We start from the raw sequence: 14,338 nt of genomic DNA on the forward strand, positions 1-14,338 counted from the left end.
GCAGGCACACCTGCTGGTCTGCTTGGGCTGTTTCCTTTTTTGAAAAGCGGAGACGATAAAAGTTCCCAGTTCAGTGGATTGTCGAGTAAATGACACAGCAATTGCTCCATTACGATGGGTGGGTAACTTATAAATATAATCCATCCACCGGGCAAGAAGGCTTTGTTAAGCATCTACTTTGTCAGGCCCCTTGTCAGCACCGCGTGCAAGGTCAAAAAGCACTGGCTCCTCCCGTACCCACTCCGCTCACGCTCCCACCCCTCTTCCTGGTTCCTTGTTTTCTTCGGAGGGCTTCACCCCTGAGACTTCTGCACCGCTCGCTCGTTCCAGGCACTGATCTCCAGTTTGTCCTGCCGGCAGTAACTGGAACCGGGCTTCCCACCGAGTTCGCTCCGGGCCTCAACCCCGGCGGGGTCGCGGCGAGGAGCCTCTTTGGCCCGGGAAAGGCCCGTGTGCTCTTCCCAGCTAGGACCCTGACACCGCCTTAGGCGGGAATGGCTGCTGGGGTGTCTGTGGGCACCAGAGTTGCCTCTAAAACCACAGATCATCCAGGAGTCCCGAGAGCAAGCGCCAGCCCCATCCCCAAGTCAAACGACGGAAGAAACGTCAGATCCTTCCTCTTCCCACCGCCGAGTCTGTCGGCCAGATCGCGGCCGGAAGTGGGGGGGGCCCGAGGCGGAAGGGGTGGGGCCGGAAGCCCCTTCCGGCGACTGCGCCACGTCCGAGGAGGCTGTAATCGAGCGGTGACGGACCCTGGGGTCGGAGCTGGACGCGATGGCGGACTGGGCTCGGGGTGAGCGCAGAAGGGCGGAGGCGGATGGCTACGGGGCTCGCCGCGGCCGACTCCGCTGCTCTTAGGAACCGCCTTCGCCTTTCTCCGCGGCACTAGGTGGCGTTGTTGGGAAAACACTGCGGGCGGGCGTAGTTTGGGCAGGGCGGCCAGGGTGCAGCCCGCCGCGCTGTGGATGAGTCGCTGGGTCCGTTTGGGCGCTCCTGCCCAGCTGCTGCGTGAAACTGCGGGGTCCGGATGCCCGCAGTCCCCACCCGTTTCGTCCCTGGGAGATGACTCTGCACAGGACCTCGGCCGGGTCTCCTGGTCGACGGGTCCCGGAGGCTACACCCCCTCGGAGTGAGAGCTGCGCGTGATAGGAGGGCCCAAGCATGCCTAGTACCCCACTTGCCTTCTGGGAGTCTATTTTCACCTGCGAAGTGGGATGCTGATGCTTGTTTCGCTGGGCTCTTGTGACTTCTAAGGAATTAAGGGTACAATCGGTTGGTAGGACCTTTACACCTCTTATTTGGGGGTTTGTAAATATCCATGGTTCCTAGACTGTGCCCGTTTTTGATGAGTCTCCTTGAGGCATCTGGCCCGAGGCAAATATGCACTCCGAACTTTGTGGGAAACAGTTCTCACCAACCTGATAGAATGGTAATTCTGAATCACCAGGCCCAGCGCCTGTCACGGGCCAGTTCTCAGCGGGTACCAGGCTCTGGGTGACACACAAGACCCTGTGTGGGATCAGTCTCAAGCCCTGTTAGTCTTTCCAAAGTCTTTACCAGAGCTCATTGGGGTTTATTTTGAGAACAGGTTCTGTGTACCTTGCTAGTGACATCTGCAGAGGGATGGTACAAGTTCTGTCACAGAACGTCTGAAAGTACTGTTTGAACTGAGCCCTTTGGAGGTGCCCGCCCACCCATCCCAGCCTGGATACAGGCACAGGACATGTGCTCACACACACTGTTGTTTATACAGTCCGTCTCATGTGTGAAAGTTGGATCCTGGGTGAGGGTGGGGCCTGCTCAGCAGACACACAGAGGCCCGGTCCCCTTAGATGCTTGACTGGGCCAGATGGGATTGGAGTCCGGAGGCCACAAAGGGCTGAGGTACAGGGGTCACGGGGATGTTAATGAGAGGATTCATGCTTTCAGCCTCTCTCTCTCCTCACAGCTCAGAGCCCTGGTGCTGTGGAGGAGATTCTAGACCGAGAAAACAAGCGGATGGCTGACAGCTTGGCCTCCAAGGTCACCAGGCTCAAATCGGTCAGTGGTGGTCCTCTCCTTTTGCCTCCACCTGGCACCCTGGAGGGGGGATCAGAGGGCGGTAAAGACCTGGATGGGTTTCAGGTAGTTCCATTCTCCTTGTCCCACCCGTGGCATACTCATCCGTGTGAGGCCCAGGTGGCATTTGGATCTTCTGATTGCTGTGCTGTTCACTTGTTTGTCCTGGTCTGACCCTGCCCCCTCTGTGTCCTGACCAGCTGGCTCTGGACATCGATAGGGATGCGGAGGACCAGAACCGGTACCTGGACGGCATGGTAAGGGCCTGCGGTTTGCAAGTGTCACGGTCAGCTCAGCTCCCCACCATCTGCTTTGCAGCCCCCATCTGTGTATGTTTGTTGCGGAGTTGCTGTCCCTTTGTGACAATGTTGGAATTTCTCCCTCAGGACTCAGATTTCACAAGTATGACGGGTCTACTCACAGGGAGTGTGAAGCGGTTTTCCACAATGGCGCGATCTGGGCGAGACAACCGGAAGCTTCTTTGTGGTATGGCTGTGGGCCTGATTGTGGCCTTCTTCATCCTCTCCTACCTCCTGTCGAGGGCAAGGACGTGAGCCAATGGGAGCTGGCTTCTGTGGGTGCCTGGGGCAACCCGGCTCTTCCTCTGTCTGGTGTTTTGGGCTCCAGAGAACTTGTTTACAAAATACTCCTTTGAAATGAGGGTCGCGGCTCAGGAGTGCTTTTTCTGCGTGGTTGGCAGCCTCTGACCCAGTGAGCGCGTGTTAGCTGGCTCTTTGTGCGCAAGGGCCCTGTCCCTGTGGGGCAGCCCAGGCCCAGCTCCCTCTGCCGCCTTGGGCTCCAGAAGCCCCAGCAGTGTTGGGTCCGAGCAGAGCATCTGGGAATCCTGGACACGGCCACCTGTGAGCACCAGTCCTTCCCTCGGCCCTCAAGGTTCTGAGTGTCTCAAGGCTTCTTCACGTGGTCTTGGTCTGGATGAGGCTGTGTCTGATGTTTGAGTTGCCTGGAGCTGACACAGGAAGGGGTTGTGGCTGTGAAGCTCAAATCATTGCTGTCACCTCCAACTGAGTGTCCTCAGCCCGGAGATTGCAGTTTCTCTGGCCAGGGCTGCTGGTTGTCCATGACCCAGAGAGATTCAAAGATCCTGCTGAGTGGCCTCTTCCTGCCCTCCAGTCCCACGGCTGAAACCAGACCCTCAAGGATGGGCAGGGGGATGTGGATGGAGGAAGGAACTGCAGCGTTGGCTGAAGAGTTGGGGTCCAGGTCCTGGCAGTTTCCCAGCCGTGTATCCAGGAGCAGAAACTAATGTTTTCATGGGATTCAGGATCTACCCAGCACCAGAGGTCTGCTTCCAGGAGACTAGATCTCTAGAGACACGTCCATCTGACACTTAGAGTCAGGCAAGGTGTGAGGCGGGGCTTTTGTTGGTGTACGCAGGAGGGTTCTGGATAATGACTTTTCTTGGGACCTATAGGTCACTTTTTGAGGGTTTGTGGGCAGTTTCCACTAAGCTAACCCTAACCCTGCAATGTCTGCCCTCCTCTCCCTGGGTCCTCAGTGTCCACTTGGTCAGTCCCCTGCTCCTATGAACTGAACTAACAGGCCCAGCCACACCAGTGGCTTCTTTGTACCTCACTGTGAGTCCCCGGTGTCCTTGTCTTCCCATAAAAACACTTGTCAGAAGTCGTTGGCTCTGTGTCTTTCCTGGTTCATGTTCCCATCTTCTTGGTTACGCTGCTCACTCTGACTGTCCAGCTGCCCGCACACTCGCGCCCCGTGTGGGGTGTCGGCTCCTCTTGCCACCTTGCTCTCTCCTCTGGCCACGCGGACCTTGCCTTCTGGCCCTGCCACCCCTCTTCCTCTCCCTTGTTCCCTGCCCAGCAGGCCTGGCCTCTCCTCAGACGTTTGCCATGGAGCCCTTTTCTCTCCACTGCACTTGGCTGGGCCCTTGGCCTCCTGAGTGCCCTGCCTGACGGTCACCATCTCTCCAGTGCGTGCTGCTCACACAGTAAGGTTGGCTCGCTTGTGTTCCTGGGCTCGGGTATTTCTCTGTCCTCCTTGACATCCCTCCACAGGCCCCTGTGGCCGTGCCTTGACCCCCATTCTTCTGTGTACCACGGCTTTGGCTTCGCCCTCTGCCCTCTCGCGGTGAACCTAGTCACAGGACTTGGCCACTGGTCACCAGGCTCAAAGCTGCTGCCCATGGAGTGTCTCCGTCTGGTCACTGCACGCACGGCAGATTCCCCCAGACCTGAACTCCACGGCCCCTGCCTTTTCTGGGCCTGCTAACCTCGCTTCCTGAGAAAGTGGCTCAGCCAGGGCAGCCCTCCACAGCTGCCCTGCTCCAAAGCAGACCAGGAATTTGGAGTTCATGTTTCAGAGTGGTCTTTTCTGAGGAAGGTGAAAGTTGCTCAGTCGTGTCCGACTGTGTGTGACCCCATGGACTAGTTCATGGAATTCTCCAAGGAAGAACACTGGAGTGGGCGGCCTTTCCCTTCTCCAGGGAATCCCCATCCCAGGGAACGAACCCAGGTCGCCTGCACTGCAGGCAGGCTCTTCACCAACTGAGCTGCCAGTGGAGTCCCTTCTTTGAGGAGGACTTCGCCATCTCTGCTGTGTGTTTTCCCTCAGGTTGCCATCTGTGCCTCCCTGCTTCTCCATCTCTGTGACTCTTCGTAGCCTTTCCAGCTGTTTGGGGTCTGGGTATTTGTTTCTCATCGTCTTAGATGAACTCCTGAAGCGGGCATGGCGCGCTGCTGTGCTGTGTCAGGAGGGTTTCCGGTGGGGCCTTCACCCTCCTCCTCAGCCCTGTACACTGAGCACCTAGTCTTGTGGATGAGGGGTTTGCTGCCGTTGGTCCCCGAGACTATAAAGCAGAGAAGGACTTGAGGACCTTTGGAGTCAGGTGCGGACAAATAGCCAGGCTCTAACCCTTAAGTCAAAGACAAGGCATTTAGCAAGAAAAACTTGAAATAAACAGTATCAAAGTAAACGTGGCCTTTGGTGTTTCCATTTCTGGGCGGGGGCTTCAGAAAGGTTTGTCTGGAACTGACCCTGGTCTACAAGCTGGCCACAGGCACTGGTGGTCTTGATTCTGCTGCTCGCTCATCCCCCTGGGCAAGCAGATGTGGGCTTGACAGTTCCTGCTCCTGGGCCTTTGTTTGCCCAGGTTCCTGTGACTCATGGGAAGATGATAGCATTACTGCTTCAGGATTGGGGGACTCTATGTGAGCACTTAGAACAAGTAGCCCGACACGGTCACAGCTCAGCGAGGGTCAGCAGTTGTCCTGTCCTTTGTACAGCTGCCGGCACAGGTGCAACAGGGCTGCCTGCTCAGGGCTGGGGTGAAGATCAGATTCATTCCTCAAGGGTGGCCTTGGACTCCAGGGTGCCCTCTAGAAACACCTCCCTTCATCCCCGCTCAGACACCCCTTCCCTGTCCACATCCTGCTGTGCTTCCTGGACTTGATGCGTAACAGATCACCTTCAGGTGTCGTCGCAGGGGACTGTGTCTCATGGGGACTACTTGTGTTTGAGACAGAGACGGTTCTCTCTGCTCTAGGGTGTTAGTTACAGTCTTTTGGAGACACAGGCTGGCACTACCACCCCCTGCAAGCTCAACACAAATCTGCAGGTGATTGCAGAATGTGAGCTGAGGGCCCACCTGGCTTCACTGCCTTGCTGTGTGTTGAGCTCACTCACAATGTGGTGGCTGATGGGAGGATGAGCAAAGAGAAGGGGGGTGTCCAGGCAGAAACCCTTTGTATGTTGTGTGGCCTGGCTTCAGAAGTCAATAACAACAGCATGATTATTCAGGATGGTCACAGGCTCTATTCTAGAATCCAGGGGAGGGGCACAGACTCCATATCAGCAGGGAAGAGTCGGTCTCACAGGGAGAAACCGTCTGGAGGACACAACAGAACGTGGAGGGCAGGGTTGGAGGCAGAATGAGCCCTCCTCTCAGCTCAGACCCCAGGCCCTGGAACCCGATGTGGGATGGCGTGATCGCCTATGGGGGTCTCTTTCTGGAAGAGCTGGATCCTCCCCCAAGAGAGACCATTGCTAGTAGAATCCATGATTTTATTATATATCTGGGCACAGCAAGAAACAAGGGTAGCAAATGGGAACGCGTAGAAAAAATAACTGACGGCAATTGTCCAAACAAGCATGCTCTGCCCTCCAGGGCCGGGCCGGCTGCAGCCCAGCTGGAGGAGGAGGCACCCACAGCCTTCAGCTTGGGGAATCTGGTAGTGCGGCGATGTGCAGAGGCTTCCAGCGGTGGGGGGTGGAGCCGGGGCTAGTCCACATCCACGACCAGGGGCGTCATGTAGTCAGAGTGTTTGATGCCAAAGGAGACAACAGGGGCGCAGGGCCTGGTCATCGTCACCTGGGAGAGGAGAGGCTGTAAGGGGCTGGCACTGCTGCCCCACCCTGCAGGCTCTGCCCTCATGGGCTGGGGCTGCTGACTGGTTTTGCTGTACCCACGAAACCCTGGGCCAAGGTGACCAGCAGGAAGTCCACTCTGCCAGGCGTGACTGCCGAGCCTAGGTGTGGTGCGCGCTCGGCAGCACTCGCCATCCTGTGTCTGGGGGTCTGGGAACCAAAGCTGCCAGCGGGGGAGAAGGCTGTTGCTGGCCTGCGTGAGCCCTCAGGGTGCCCGGCCACCATGACCCTTGCCGGCTCGCAGACCCTTCCCTGCACCACTGTCTGGGCCATGTCACCCCTACCTGCTCCCACCCCACCCGTCTGGGCCGTGCTCTTGCCAGACCTTCTCAGGGCTGTGGGCTCCTGGTCCTGGCTTTAGGGTCTTGTCCCCTGGAGGCTCCACCCGGGCAGCCATGGTATACTGTGGAGCCTTGAACTTAGTCACCTGGACATCAGTCTGGCGGTAGGCCGCGGGACCTGGGGTCTGCAAGGTGAAAGAGGCTCAGACAGGCTCGGCCTGCCCGTGTGTGGGGCCTCCCAAGGGCAGGGGCTGGCATCAGACACTGGGTTTCAGGCCCCGAGTCACTGTGTGTCTGTGTGTCCGGGGCCTCCTCTGGCTGCAAATGACGGCCATACCGTGGGACGGCACTCCAGCGCTGTGGGCCTTCTCCGTGTGGACGTCACCCTCTCTTCGGCCTCACCGTGGCGATGACACCCCAGTCTGTGGCAGCCCCAGAGTTTCCCTCCCATGAGTGTGTGTGAAAGGCCCCTTCCCAACTGGGGACTCAAGGGCCATGGGCTGGGCTGGTGAGATTGGCAGTGCTGTGATGCCAGGCACCTTAGGGCCTTTGCGCTGGCTATTTCTGGAGCCAGAGCCCTCCTCCCCCAAATACGTCACAGCTCGTTTTTCTCCTCTGCTCAGCTTCTTCCTGCGTGCTGCGCTGTCTCAGGCTCTCCTCGCCTTTCAGGCAGCACCCACACACCCGTTGCTTTCATCACTCCTCAGCACTGTCAGCCTCCTGGCCAAGTCTTAACCTCTTTCATCCTTGTCCACCGTCTGCCCCGCCTCACCTCTGGAATGTAGCCCAGTGAGGGTGGGGCCAGATAGGCGGCAAGCTCCCAGAGGAGGAAGAGCTTCGGAGTTTCAGGAGGGTGGGGGTCAGGCCGGTAGGCCCTGAGTTCTAGGGGAAGGGACCAGGTGGGCCGTCTCTCTAGGGGGTAAGCAGTGCTGTGCCCCTTGCCTTGTGCAGGTCGTCGCTGAAGCTGCCCAGCTTGCTGCGGCCCTTGATGGAGAAGGAGGGCTGGGAGGCCTTGCCGACGGTGTGGGGACCCATCACCATGGGCAGCATGTAGGCTGCGGGGCCTGCAGGGGCACCAGCGTCGAGTCTCAGGCTGGACACAACCCTGTGCCCGAGTCTCCACTGGCTTCTTCCCTGGGCTTTCCACCTCCAGGAGACCAGCTGTCAGGGTGGCCCCCTCACCCACCCTACCCAGGGCCCCCAACCCAGTCAGCCGTGGGCCACCGAGGCTGCTGCGGACCTGGGGTGCTGTCCACTCGGAAGGTCTTGGTTCGGGCAGAAATGGAGTGGCTGGGCGCCGAGTCGAACACGTGCTTGGTAGATTTCTCTGGAAAGTAGTCGCCTGGGATGGGTGGGGGGAAAGTGTGGGTGCTGGAGGGTAAGGATGATCCTACAGATCAAAACAGATGCCTGGCGCTGGTCAACTCAAGGAGGACCCCCAACGTGGCAGGTGTGGGGCCTCTGGGCCCCAGTGAGAGGCAACCGTGGTTTTGCAAGGGGTGTCCGGTCTGAAAACTCTGGTTGCAGGAGTTAGAGAGGGGCCTGGAGAGCGAGTCTGATGTGAGTCTGGTGCGGTGACTCAGTCAGACAAGAAAGACCCTCAATCAGAGTTAGGCTGCACTGGGTCCCAGCTCCCCACTAGGCCTGATGTTGCCCTGTTGTGAGGAGAAGGTGGGTTGAGAGGGTGAGGACGGCTGCACCCCTCACGCGCTCATGCCCCTACGTTTGCAGAGGCCACCAGCAGGCTTGGGCAGGGCTGGGGCTGAGCCAGGGGCCCTCACCAGGGCCGGGGGTCAGTGTGGTCTTTGTGTGGTAGCGCCCCAGGATGGAGTAGGCGGGGCCGAGGTCCTTGCCCGTCCTCAGGATCTTGGGGTTCACGCTGTAGCGGGGCCCTGGGGAGCAGTTCTCTGCCAGGAGCATGGGAGCCCCACGGAAGCTGTAGGCTGGTGCACGCAGCTTGGTGGGCGTGTGCTTCACAAAGCCTGTGGGGCAGGGATTCTGAGCAGCCTGGAACCAGACCCTGTGCTTCCCCCCAACCCCCCACTGACCCTAGAGGAGTTGATGGGCTGGGAGTGAGAGAGGAGCCCAGGCCCACCCCAGGCCCACCCCAGACCTGGCTTCTGCTTCCCCTGCTCCGCCCTCCCAGAGTCCCAAGGGCTTACCCGTGGTGGGTGGAATCAGGTACTTGGGTCCAGGGCTGCTGTAGAGGGCCATGATGGGCCCCCGGGGACGATGGGGCCTCCAGGTGCCCACCCATACCTCCTCCGCCATGACTGGTTCTGTCCACGGATGGGAGGGTGACCGAGTGCTGGAGGGCCTGGGCCCTCCACCCCCATTACTGCCTCTGCCCGCACTGACGGGCAGAAGTGCAGGCGCGGTCCCTCCTCAGTGGGGTCTCGCCTTGGGGCCCAGACCAAGGATCACTGGGGGGCTCTACTTAGAGCAGTGGGTTGGCTCTGCTGCACCCGCCCCCAAGAGGAGGAGCATCAGAGCCTCACAGACAAGCCCATGAAGCTGTCTTAGCACTTGTGGACCTGCCCACAGCGGCTCTGAGGGGGTCTGGGCAGGCTCCTCCTGTTCAGAGGACCCTGAGGGTGGCTGGGTAAGGAGCAGTGGGCAAAGATGGGGAACTTCTCACATGAGGCTTGCCCTGGGGTCGGGAGGGGCCGCTCTGGAGGGGCCCTCACCTCTTTGGTCTGGGAGCAGCACTCCGAGTGACCAGTGGACTGAGCCTTCTCAGAGGCAGTCCTGTCACACCAGCCTTGGTGCCAGGGTGTTCCAGAAAAGGAGCATGGAGAGGGAGGCTTCCCCTCTCCCCCTGGGGGCATCAAGAATTGGGGAGGTGTCCCTGCCTCTGAGCTCTAGAATGTGGCTCTGTGGGATGGTGGATTCTAGATCACTGTCTATGTGATGGAGACAATGGCCTCAGCCCGCGGGACCTCCACCCACACCGTGGAGGACCAAGACTTTGCTTTGCTCCTCTTTGCAGGGTTCAGGGTAGAGTGCAGAGGACAGGCAGGGGACCGCTAGGGCCGGGACCAGCACAGCGAGGCAAGGAGTAAGGTTGTTAGGGGCAGAGCTGAACCTACTCAATCCTGCCCCCAGTTGAGACTGCTGAGCTGGGGAAACTGAGGCACAAGAAGGCTGTTGGGGGTCCAAGGGTCCAGGAAAGGGCAGGCCTGCCCTGGTTTGGGGGCCGGTGTTGGTGTGGGGAGCTGCTGAGGGGCCTTCCTCTGACCCTGCTTGCCCCCCACCTCGTGGGCTGCGCCCACCGTTGGAGCCCGAGCGTCCTCACTGGCAGAGCCCTCCTGGAGCTCCAGCTGGGACTTTGTCTCTTTCCTTGAGTGACTTCTCTACCCTGGACCATGCCAGACTTATGCTGTGCACACTGATCGTCTCAGCACGATCACCTTCAGACGCAGAGGCCGCCAGCCTGTCCCTCAGCCCTGGCCACTGCCTCTCTCTGGGGCTCTCTGCTGCTGCTTGCTCTGAGCCCCTGCCCCTGCCCCTGCGTCTGCCTCTGCAGACCTTCTTGTGTCCGATGCCTTCCTGCATCTACATGTCTGCCTACACGGTGGCTTGCTGCGTCTGCTTCCTCACAGGGGTGTCTGCCTGGACTTTGGTTGGTGGGTCTGCCCTCTATGTGGGGTTACTTACACCTGTGTGCGCCACTCACATGACCCTGTGCATGGGAGTCTGCAGTGTCCCTGAGGGTGGGGAGAGACAGGAGCCAGAGCCTGAGCTACAGGAGGCTTTATTGATTGGATGACTTGATAAATTCATGCATAGGGAAGTGGTAGGGGTGTTGGCATCGTGGCTGCTTGTGTAGCTGGTCCTATGGCTGCTTGGAGCCACGTCTGGGGTCCGCTAGGCATCGTCCTGACTGCCCAGCACTTGCACCTGGAAGGCAGACATGTGTGGGCCAAGGGGCCTGGCGGTTCCGTGCCCAGGGATCAGTAACGGGAGAGCCACAGCTCCATCAGGCAAACAGGCCCAGGCCAGGCTCTGCACACTGCAGCCAGTCCCCTCCCAGCAGCTGGGGAAGCAGGGTGTGTTCATGTGTTTGCACGTGTGTGTGCGCGTGCGTGTGCGTGTGCGCGCAGAGGTGAGCATGTGTGTACGCATGTTTGTGCATGTAGGGGAGGCTGAAGGCTGATGTGGGCAGGGAGGTCTGGGATGTCCACCTCTGCCGGCGGCGGTAGGTGAAGGTGTCTGTGGGATGGTGGGGCATGGGATTGCTATACTGGCTGTGCGAAGAGGGCCTAAGGAATAGGGCTGTGGGTCCTGCCAGGGTTGCAGGCCTTTAGGGAATGGGTGCCCCCCGCCCCGGGCACAATACCAGCAGCTTGACCAGCTCCGCCTTGTGCATGGGCTGTAGGCCGTCTATGCAGGACTTGAGCTCGGCTATTGCTGCCTTGGCGTCTGCATTGATGTCGTACTTGCTCAGGGGCCCCTCATAGAGCTCCTCTGTGGACCCCACCAGCAGCGTTTGCAGGAAGTCCATGAAAAGCTCTTCGCTGTCCTCCCCCGTGGCCAGCCCTGTATTGTGGGGGTGAGATGATGCCAGGACAGGACTCTTCCCGACCCCAGCCCCAGACTTCCCACCTCCAGCCTCAGTGGTTCTCCAGACCCTCCCCATCAACGCCCACCCCACCTGCCCCAGATTTTCCTCCGAAACATCCCCCAACTCCACCTGCCCTCAGACCCCTCCTGTCACCCTAACCTCAGCTGCCTCTTTTCACCCTGGGCTCCCTGGCATCACTGAGGAAGGAAAGCCAAGCCTCTGATGTGGTGGGAACTGCCCCTTCCCGTGAGGTTGGCTTACCTAGAGCTTGGACTGGGGTCCGGGTCAGCCTGAGTTGGGCTGAGTTGGTGACATTGGGCTTGGTGGTGACACAGGGGCTGAGACAGAGGTTAAGTGGGCTGGGGTTGGGGCCAGTTGGGCTTAGTCTATGGCTGAGGTAGGGGCGCCTGGGGACTGGGGTCAGCAAGGGCACCAGGGTCACTGCCCATGTTCATGCTCTGTGATGGAAGTGGGTTGGGGTGCCCGGGAAGGTGGGCATCAGTCGCTGCAGGGCCAGTGCCTGGATTCCTAGTTTCCCAGGTTCCCACCTGTTCCTCTGGCCCCAGCCTCCCGAATGTGCCGGAAGCCCCTGTCAGTGCAGACTCACCGCAGGTGCAGAGCACGGTAAGAGCCGCTAGCAGGAGGGCGCTACTTCTCTTCATGGTGCAGAGCGGCGGTGACTTATGAGCTGCCTTGCCGGCTTTATGCCTCACAGGCCAGTCTGGGGGCGGGTCCAACCTGCTTGTCAAGGCCTGGCCAGTGAGAGCACAGGAAGGGCAGCTGGGGGTGTGTCCTCACCCCCTGCCCTGAGTGGGTGCCAAGCAGCAAGGGGCCCAGGGTGCTCTGTAAGGGCGGGTTGGCAAACCGTTTGGGGTGCATGGGCATACGTAAGGGGGCAGGGTGAGCCCAGTCAGTGTGGAAGGAAGGGATGCTGAGGGCTTCTAACCTTGCTTGGCTTGTGGCTGAGAGTGGCAGGCTCTTGTGCTGGGCCCAGGCCCAGGCCTTTCTTTTGGAGTGGAAAACCCCCTCCACTCCATGTGCTTCGTGGACCAGTACTGAGCTCTGAGCCCTGAGATAGCCTGGAGATCTCCACTGGGGCGGGGGTGGGTGCAGAGAGGTGGGACGCTCCCTGAGGGCTTCCTGGGTCCTGCAGATTGAGTGCTGGGAGATGGGCCCAGGGCCACAGGAGGCCTGAAGTGGGCAGCAGCCTCTGGGGAACAGAGGGTGGGCCCGAGAGTGACCAGGCATTGAGGAGCTGGCCTGTCTCTGAGGCCCGGTGGGATGACCGTGCCACTGCAGGAAGCAAGGAGGGGCTGCTCTGACTCAGCTCCCTTCGGTGGCCCTCCAGCCTGGGGAAGCCCAGGGTCTGGGGGAGGCAGTCCAGCGCTGTGACGGAGACATGGGGTCGGGCCCCTGCGTCCCGACCTGATCTCCCAGGAACTGTGCTGCCGCGCTGGCCCTCCTGCCCTGGCCCAGCCCCTCTTCTCCTGTCCCATGCTGCCACCTGGCGGCCCATGGCCCCTGGCAGGACAGGCCCACTCTCCCGCAGGGTCTCTGCAAGCACCCAGGCTTTCTGCCGCAGCTGAACCCGGGGGACCCCTCGTTCAGCATCGACTCGCACCTTCACCAGACCTCCACAGCAGCTCCGTCAGGGTTGGTTACCCTGCCCTGTTTGTCGCCCTGCCTCTCACGCGCCTCTAGCTGGTCCTGAGTCTGTCACAGACCCCAGACCCTTGTCCTGTGTCCTCTGAGCACTTAGAGCTTCTCATCCATTTGGGCGTCTATTTATCACAAGCAGTCTGTAATCCCCTTGCTAACGTGAAATGAAACCTATAGATGATACAACCTACTTGTACACATGGTTCCAAGAATTTAGGAGAAATAACCTGTAGTGAAGTCATCTGTAATAAAACAACATGGCTGTATGGCTGAGACTGCAGTCAGCAAATGTGAGCCCCGCCCTGCCCCCAAAGGCCTGAAGGGTTCTAGTCAGTGGGACAGCCCTTGCTCTGATTGCGCTCTGACGGACCCATAACCCTCTTTAACTTCGTGGCCCGTGGGCTGCTTGCCAGGTCACCTGGAGAGATACCTAAAAGTGCTGTCCCTAGGGCTTCGACATGGTGCAGACCCCCGGAAGCAGGGTCCCTGGGGTGGGGCCTGGACTCCGGTCCCGCCGCCTCCCTCCGGCCGCAGCGGAGACCACCTCGCCCAGCATCATTCCTCTCCCTCCAACTTCCTCCCAGTCTCCCGAGTGCTGGGTTGGTTTGATATGATTTCAAATGCACTTTTTATGATGTAAGTGAAGTTGTTTTAATCTACTTCTTTATGACAAAGGCCCAAAGAGGCTGTTTTGGAAGTACAGTTGTTTTGATATAAGAATGAAGCGAGCCGTGTCAGGATCATTCCCGAGCAACAGGTCACGGAGTGTCGGCTCCTGGCTGGCTCCTGACTCTGGAGAACCTCTTAGAGAAGCCACACCTCAAGCGATAAATAACTTCAGCTGAATTTGGACTTTATTCCTGTCATCTCCCCTTCTGTGGAACAACAGTGTAATTAATTTATCATTTGTTTGGATTATGTTATTTCTTTATTGGTTTATCATAAGGAAACATTATCCTGCATGTTACTGGCTTATGCAATTATTATAATTTTGTGTTAGATAAACTATGGGCAAAGACAATCTCAGTCTCCGAGCATAACTTGCTGTCCCCTCCCAACAAAATAACTCCCCAGACTGGTGGAGGACTAGGTGCCCCCTGCACTACCTTAGGGCTGCTGACCTCCTCTTTCAGCATGCCCAGCCTCTGGGGTGGCGTGCTGCCCCGCCCCCACAGGCCCTGTCAGATGAGCGCCCCCAGCAATCCCTCTCAGTTGCACAGTATGCGAGCATCTTGCTCCGCTTACTCCTCCAGGTCCCATTCTTGGTGACTTTGCTACACACACAGCTAACCCGTCTCACCTGATCCTCATCCCCCAGGCCTCAGCTCCTGTGGTCTTGCCCTCCACACATTTCAGTCAGTCACTGTCAAGGTTA

The 14,338-nt window shown here is 59.0% G+C and overlaps 3 protein-coding genes and 1 long non-coding RNA gene across 4 annotated transcripts; 2 read left to right on the forward strand and 2 right to left on the reverse strand.

Annotated features, from left to right (window-relative positions):
• The first annotated feature begins 74 nt into the window (after positions 1 to 74).
• BET1L (Bet1 golgi vesicular membrane trafficking protein like) lies at positions 75 to 3,699 on the forward strand. Its single transcript, XM_040255494.1, has 4 exons — positions 75 to 793; positions 1,949 to 2,040; positions 2,259 to 2,315; positions 2,445 to 3,699. The coding sequence occupies exons 1-4, from the start codon at positions 775 to 777 to the stop codon at positions 2,610 to 2,612; spliced, it is 336 nt and encodes a 111-aa protein (XP_040111428.1). The 5' UTR covers positions 75 to 774; the 3' UTR covers positions 2,613 to 3,699.
• Positions 3,700 to 6,313: 2,614 nt separating this feature from the next.
• On the reverse strand, positions 6,314 to 9,011 carry ODF3 (outer dense fiber of sperm tails 3). Its single transcript, XM_040255495.1, has 6 exons — positions 8,903 to 9,011; positions 8,522 to 8,722; positions 7,981 to 8,082; positions 7,683 to 7,804; positions 6,785 to 6,925; positions 6,314 to 6,403 (listed from the first exon to the last, which is right to left on the reverse strand). Exons 1-6 carry the CDS (start codon positions 9,009 to 9,011, stop codon positions 6,314 to 6,316), a joined length of 765 nt encoding a protein of 254 aa, XP_040111429.1.
• A 1,466-nt stretch (positions 9,012 to 10,477) lies between these two features.
• On the reverse strand, positions 10,478 to 12,002 carry SCGB1C1 (secretoglobin family 1C member 1). The gene is made up of 3 exons (XM_040255496.1): positions 11,912 to 12,002; positions 11,080 to 11,279; positions 10,478 to 10,640 (listed from the first exon to the last, which is right to left on the reverse strand). Exons 1-3 carry the CDS (start codon positions 11,964 to 11,966, stop codon positions 10,608 to 10,610), a joined length of 288 nt encoding a protein of 95 aa, XP_040111430.1. The 5' UTR covers positions 11,967 to 12,002; the 3' UTR covers positions 10,478 to 10,607.
• On the forward strand, positions 11,274 to 13,984 carry LOC120874230. The gene is made up of 2 exons (XR_005723613.1): positions 11,274 to 12,957; positions 13,639 to 13,984. It is a non-coding gene; the product is annotated as an uncharacterized LOC120874230 (long non-coding RNA).
• The last annotated feature ends 354 nt before the right edge of the window (positions 13,985 to 14,338 follow it).

The sequence above is a fragment of the Oryx dammah genome, unplaced genomic scaffold (assembly GCF_014754425.2).
Source record: "Oryx dammah isolate SB20612 unplaced genomic scaffold, SCBI_Odam_1.1 HiC_scaffold_15, whole genome shotgun sequence".
NCBI classification, from domain to species: domain Eukaryota; kingdom Metazoa; phylum Chordata; class Mammalia; order Artiodactyla; family Bovidae; genus Oryx; species Oryx dammah.

Coding starts and splice junctions, on each gene's coding strand:
- BET1L (XM_040255494.1), top strand. Junction 2,041..2,258: donor AGGTCACCAGGCTCAAATCG/GTCAGTGGTGGT, acceptor TGTCCTGACCAG/CTGGCTCTGGACATCGATAG. Junction 2,316..2,444: donor ACCGGTACCTGGACGGCATG/GTAAGGGCCTGC, acceptor TTTCTCCCTCAG/GACTCAGATTTCACAAGTAT.
- ODF3 (XM_040255495.1), bottom strand. CDS start 9,011: ATGGCGGAGGAGGTATGGGTGGGCACCTGGAGGCCCCATCGTCCCCGG. Junction 8,723..8,902: donor CCTGATTCCACCCACCACGG/GTAAGCCCTTGG, acceptor CCTGCCCCACAG/GCTTTGTGAAGCACACGCCC. Junction 6,926..7,682: donor TCAGCGACGACCTGCACAAG/GCAAGGGGCACA, acceptor TTCACCTTGCAG/ACCCCAGGTCCCGCGGCCTA.
- SCGB1C1 (XM_040255496.1), bottom strand. CDS start 11,966: ATGAAGAGAAGTAGCGCCCTCCTGCTAGCGGCTCTTACCGTGCTCTGC. Junction 11,280..11,911: donor TACCGTGCTCTGCACCTGCG/GTGAGTCTGCAC, acceptor CCCACAATACAG/GGCTGGCCACGGGGGAGGAC. Junction 10,641..11,079: donor CGGAGCTGGTCAAGCTGCTG/GTATTGTGCCCG, acceptor TCTGCCTTCCAG/GTGCAAGTGCTGGGCAGTCA.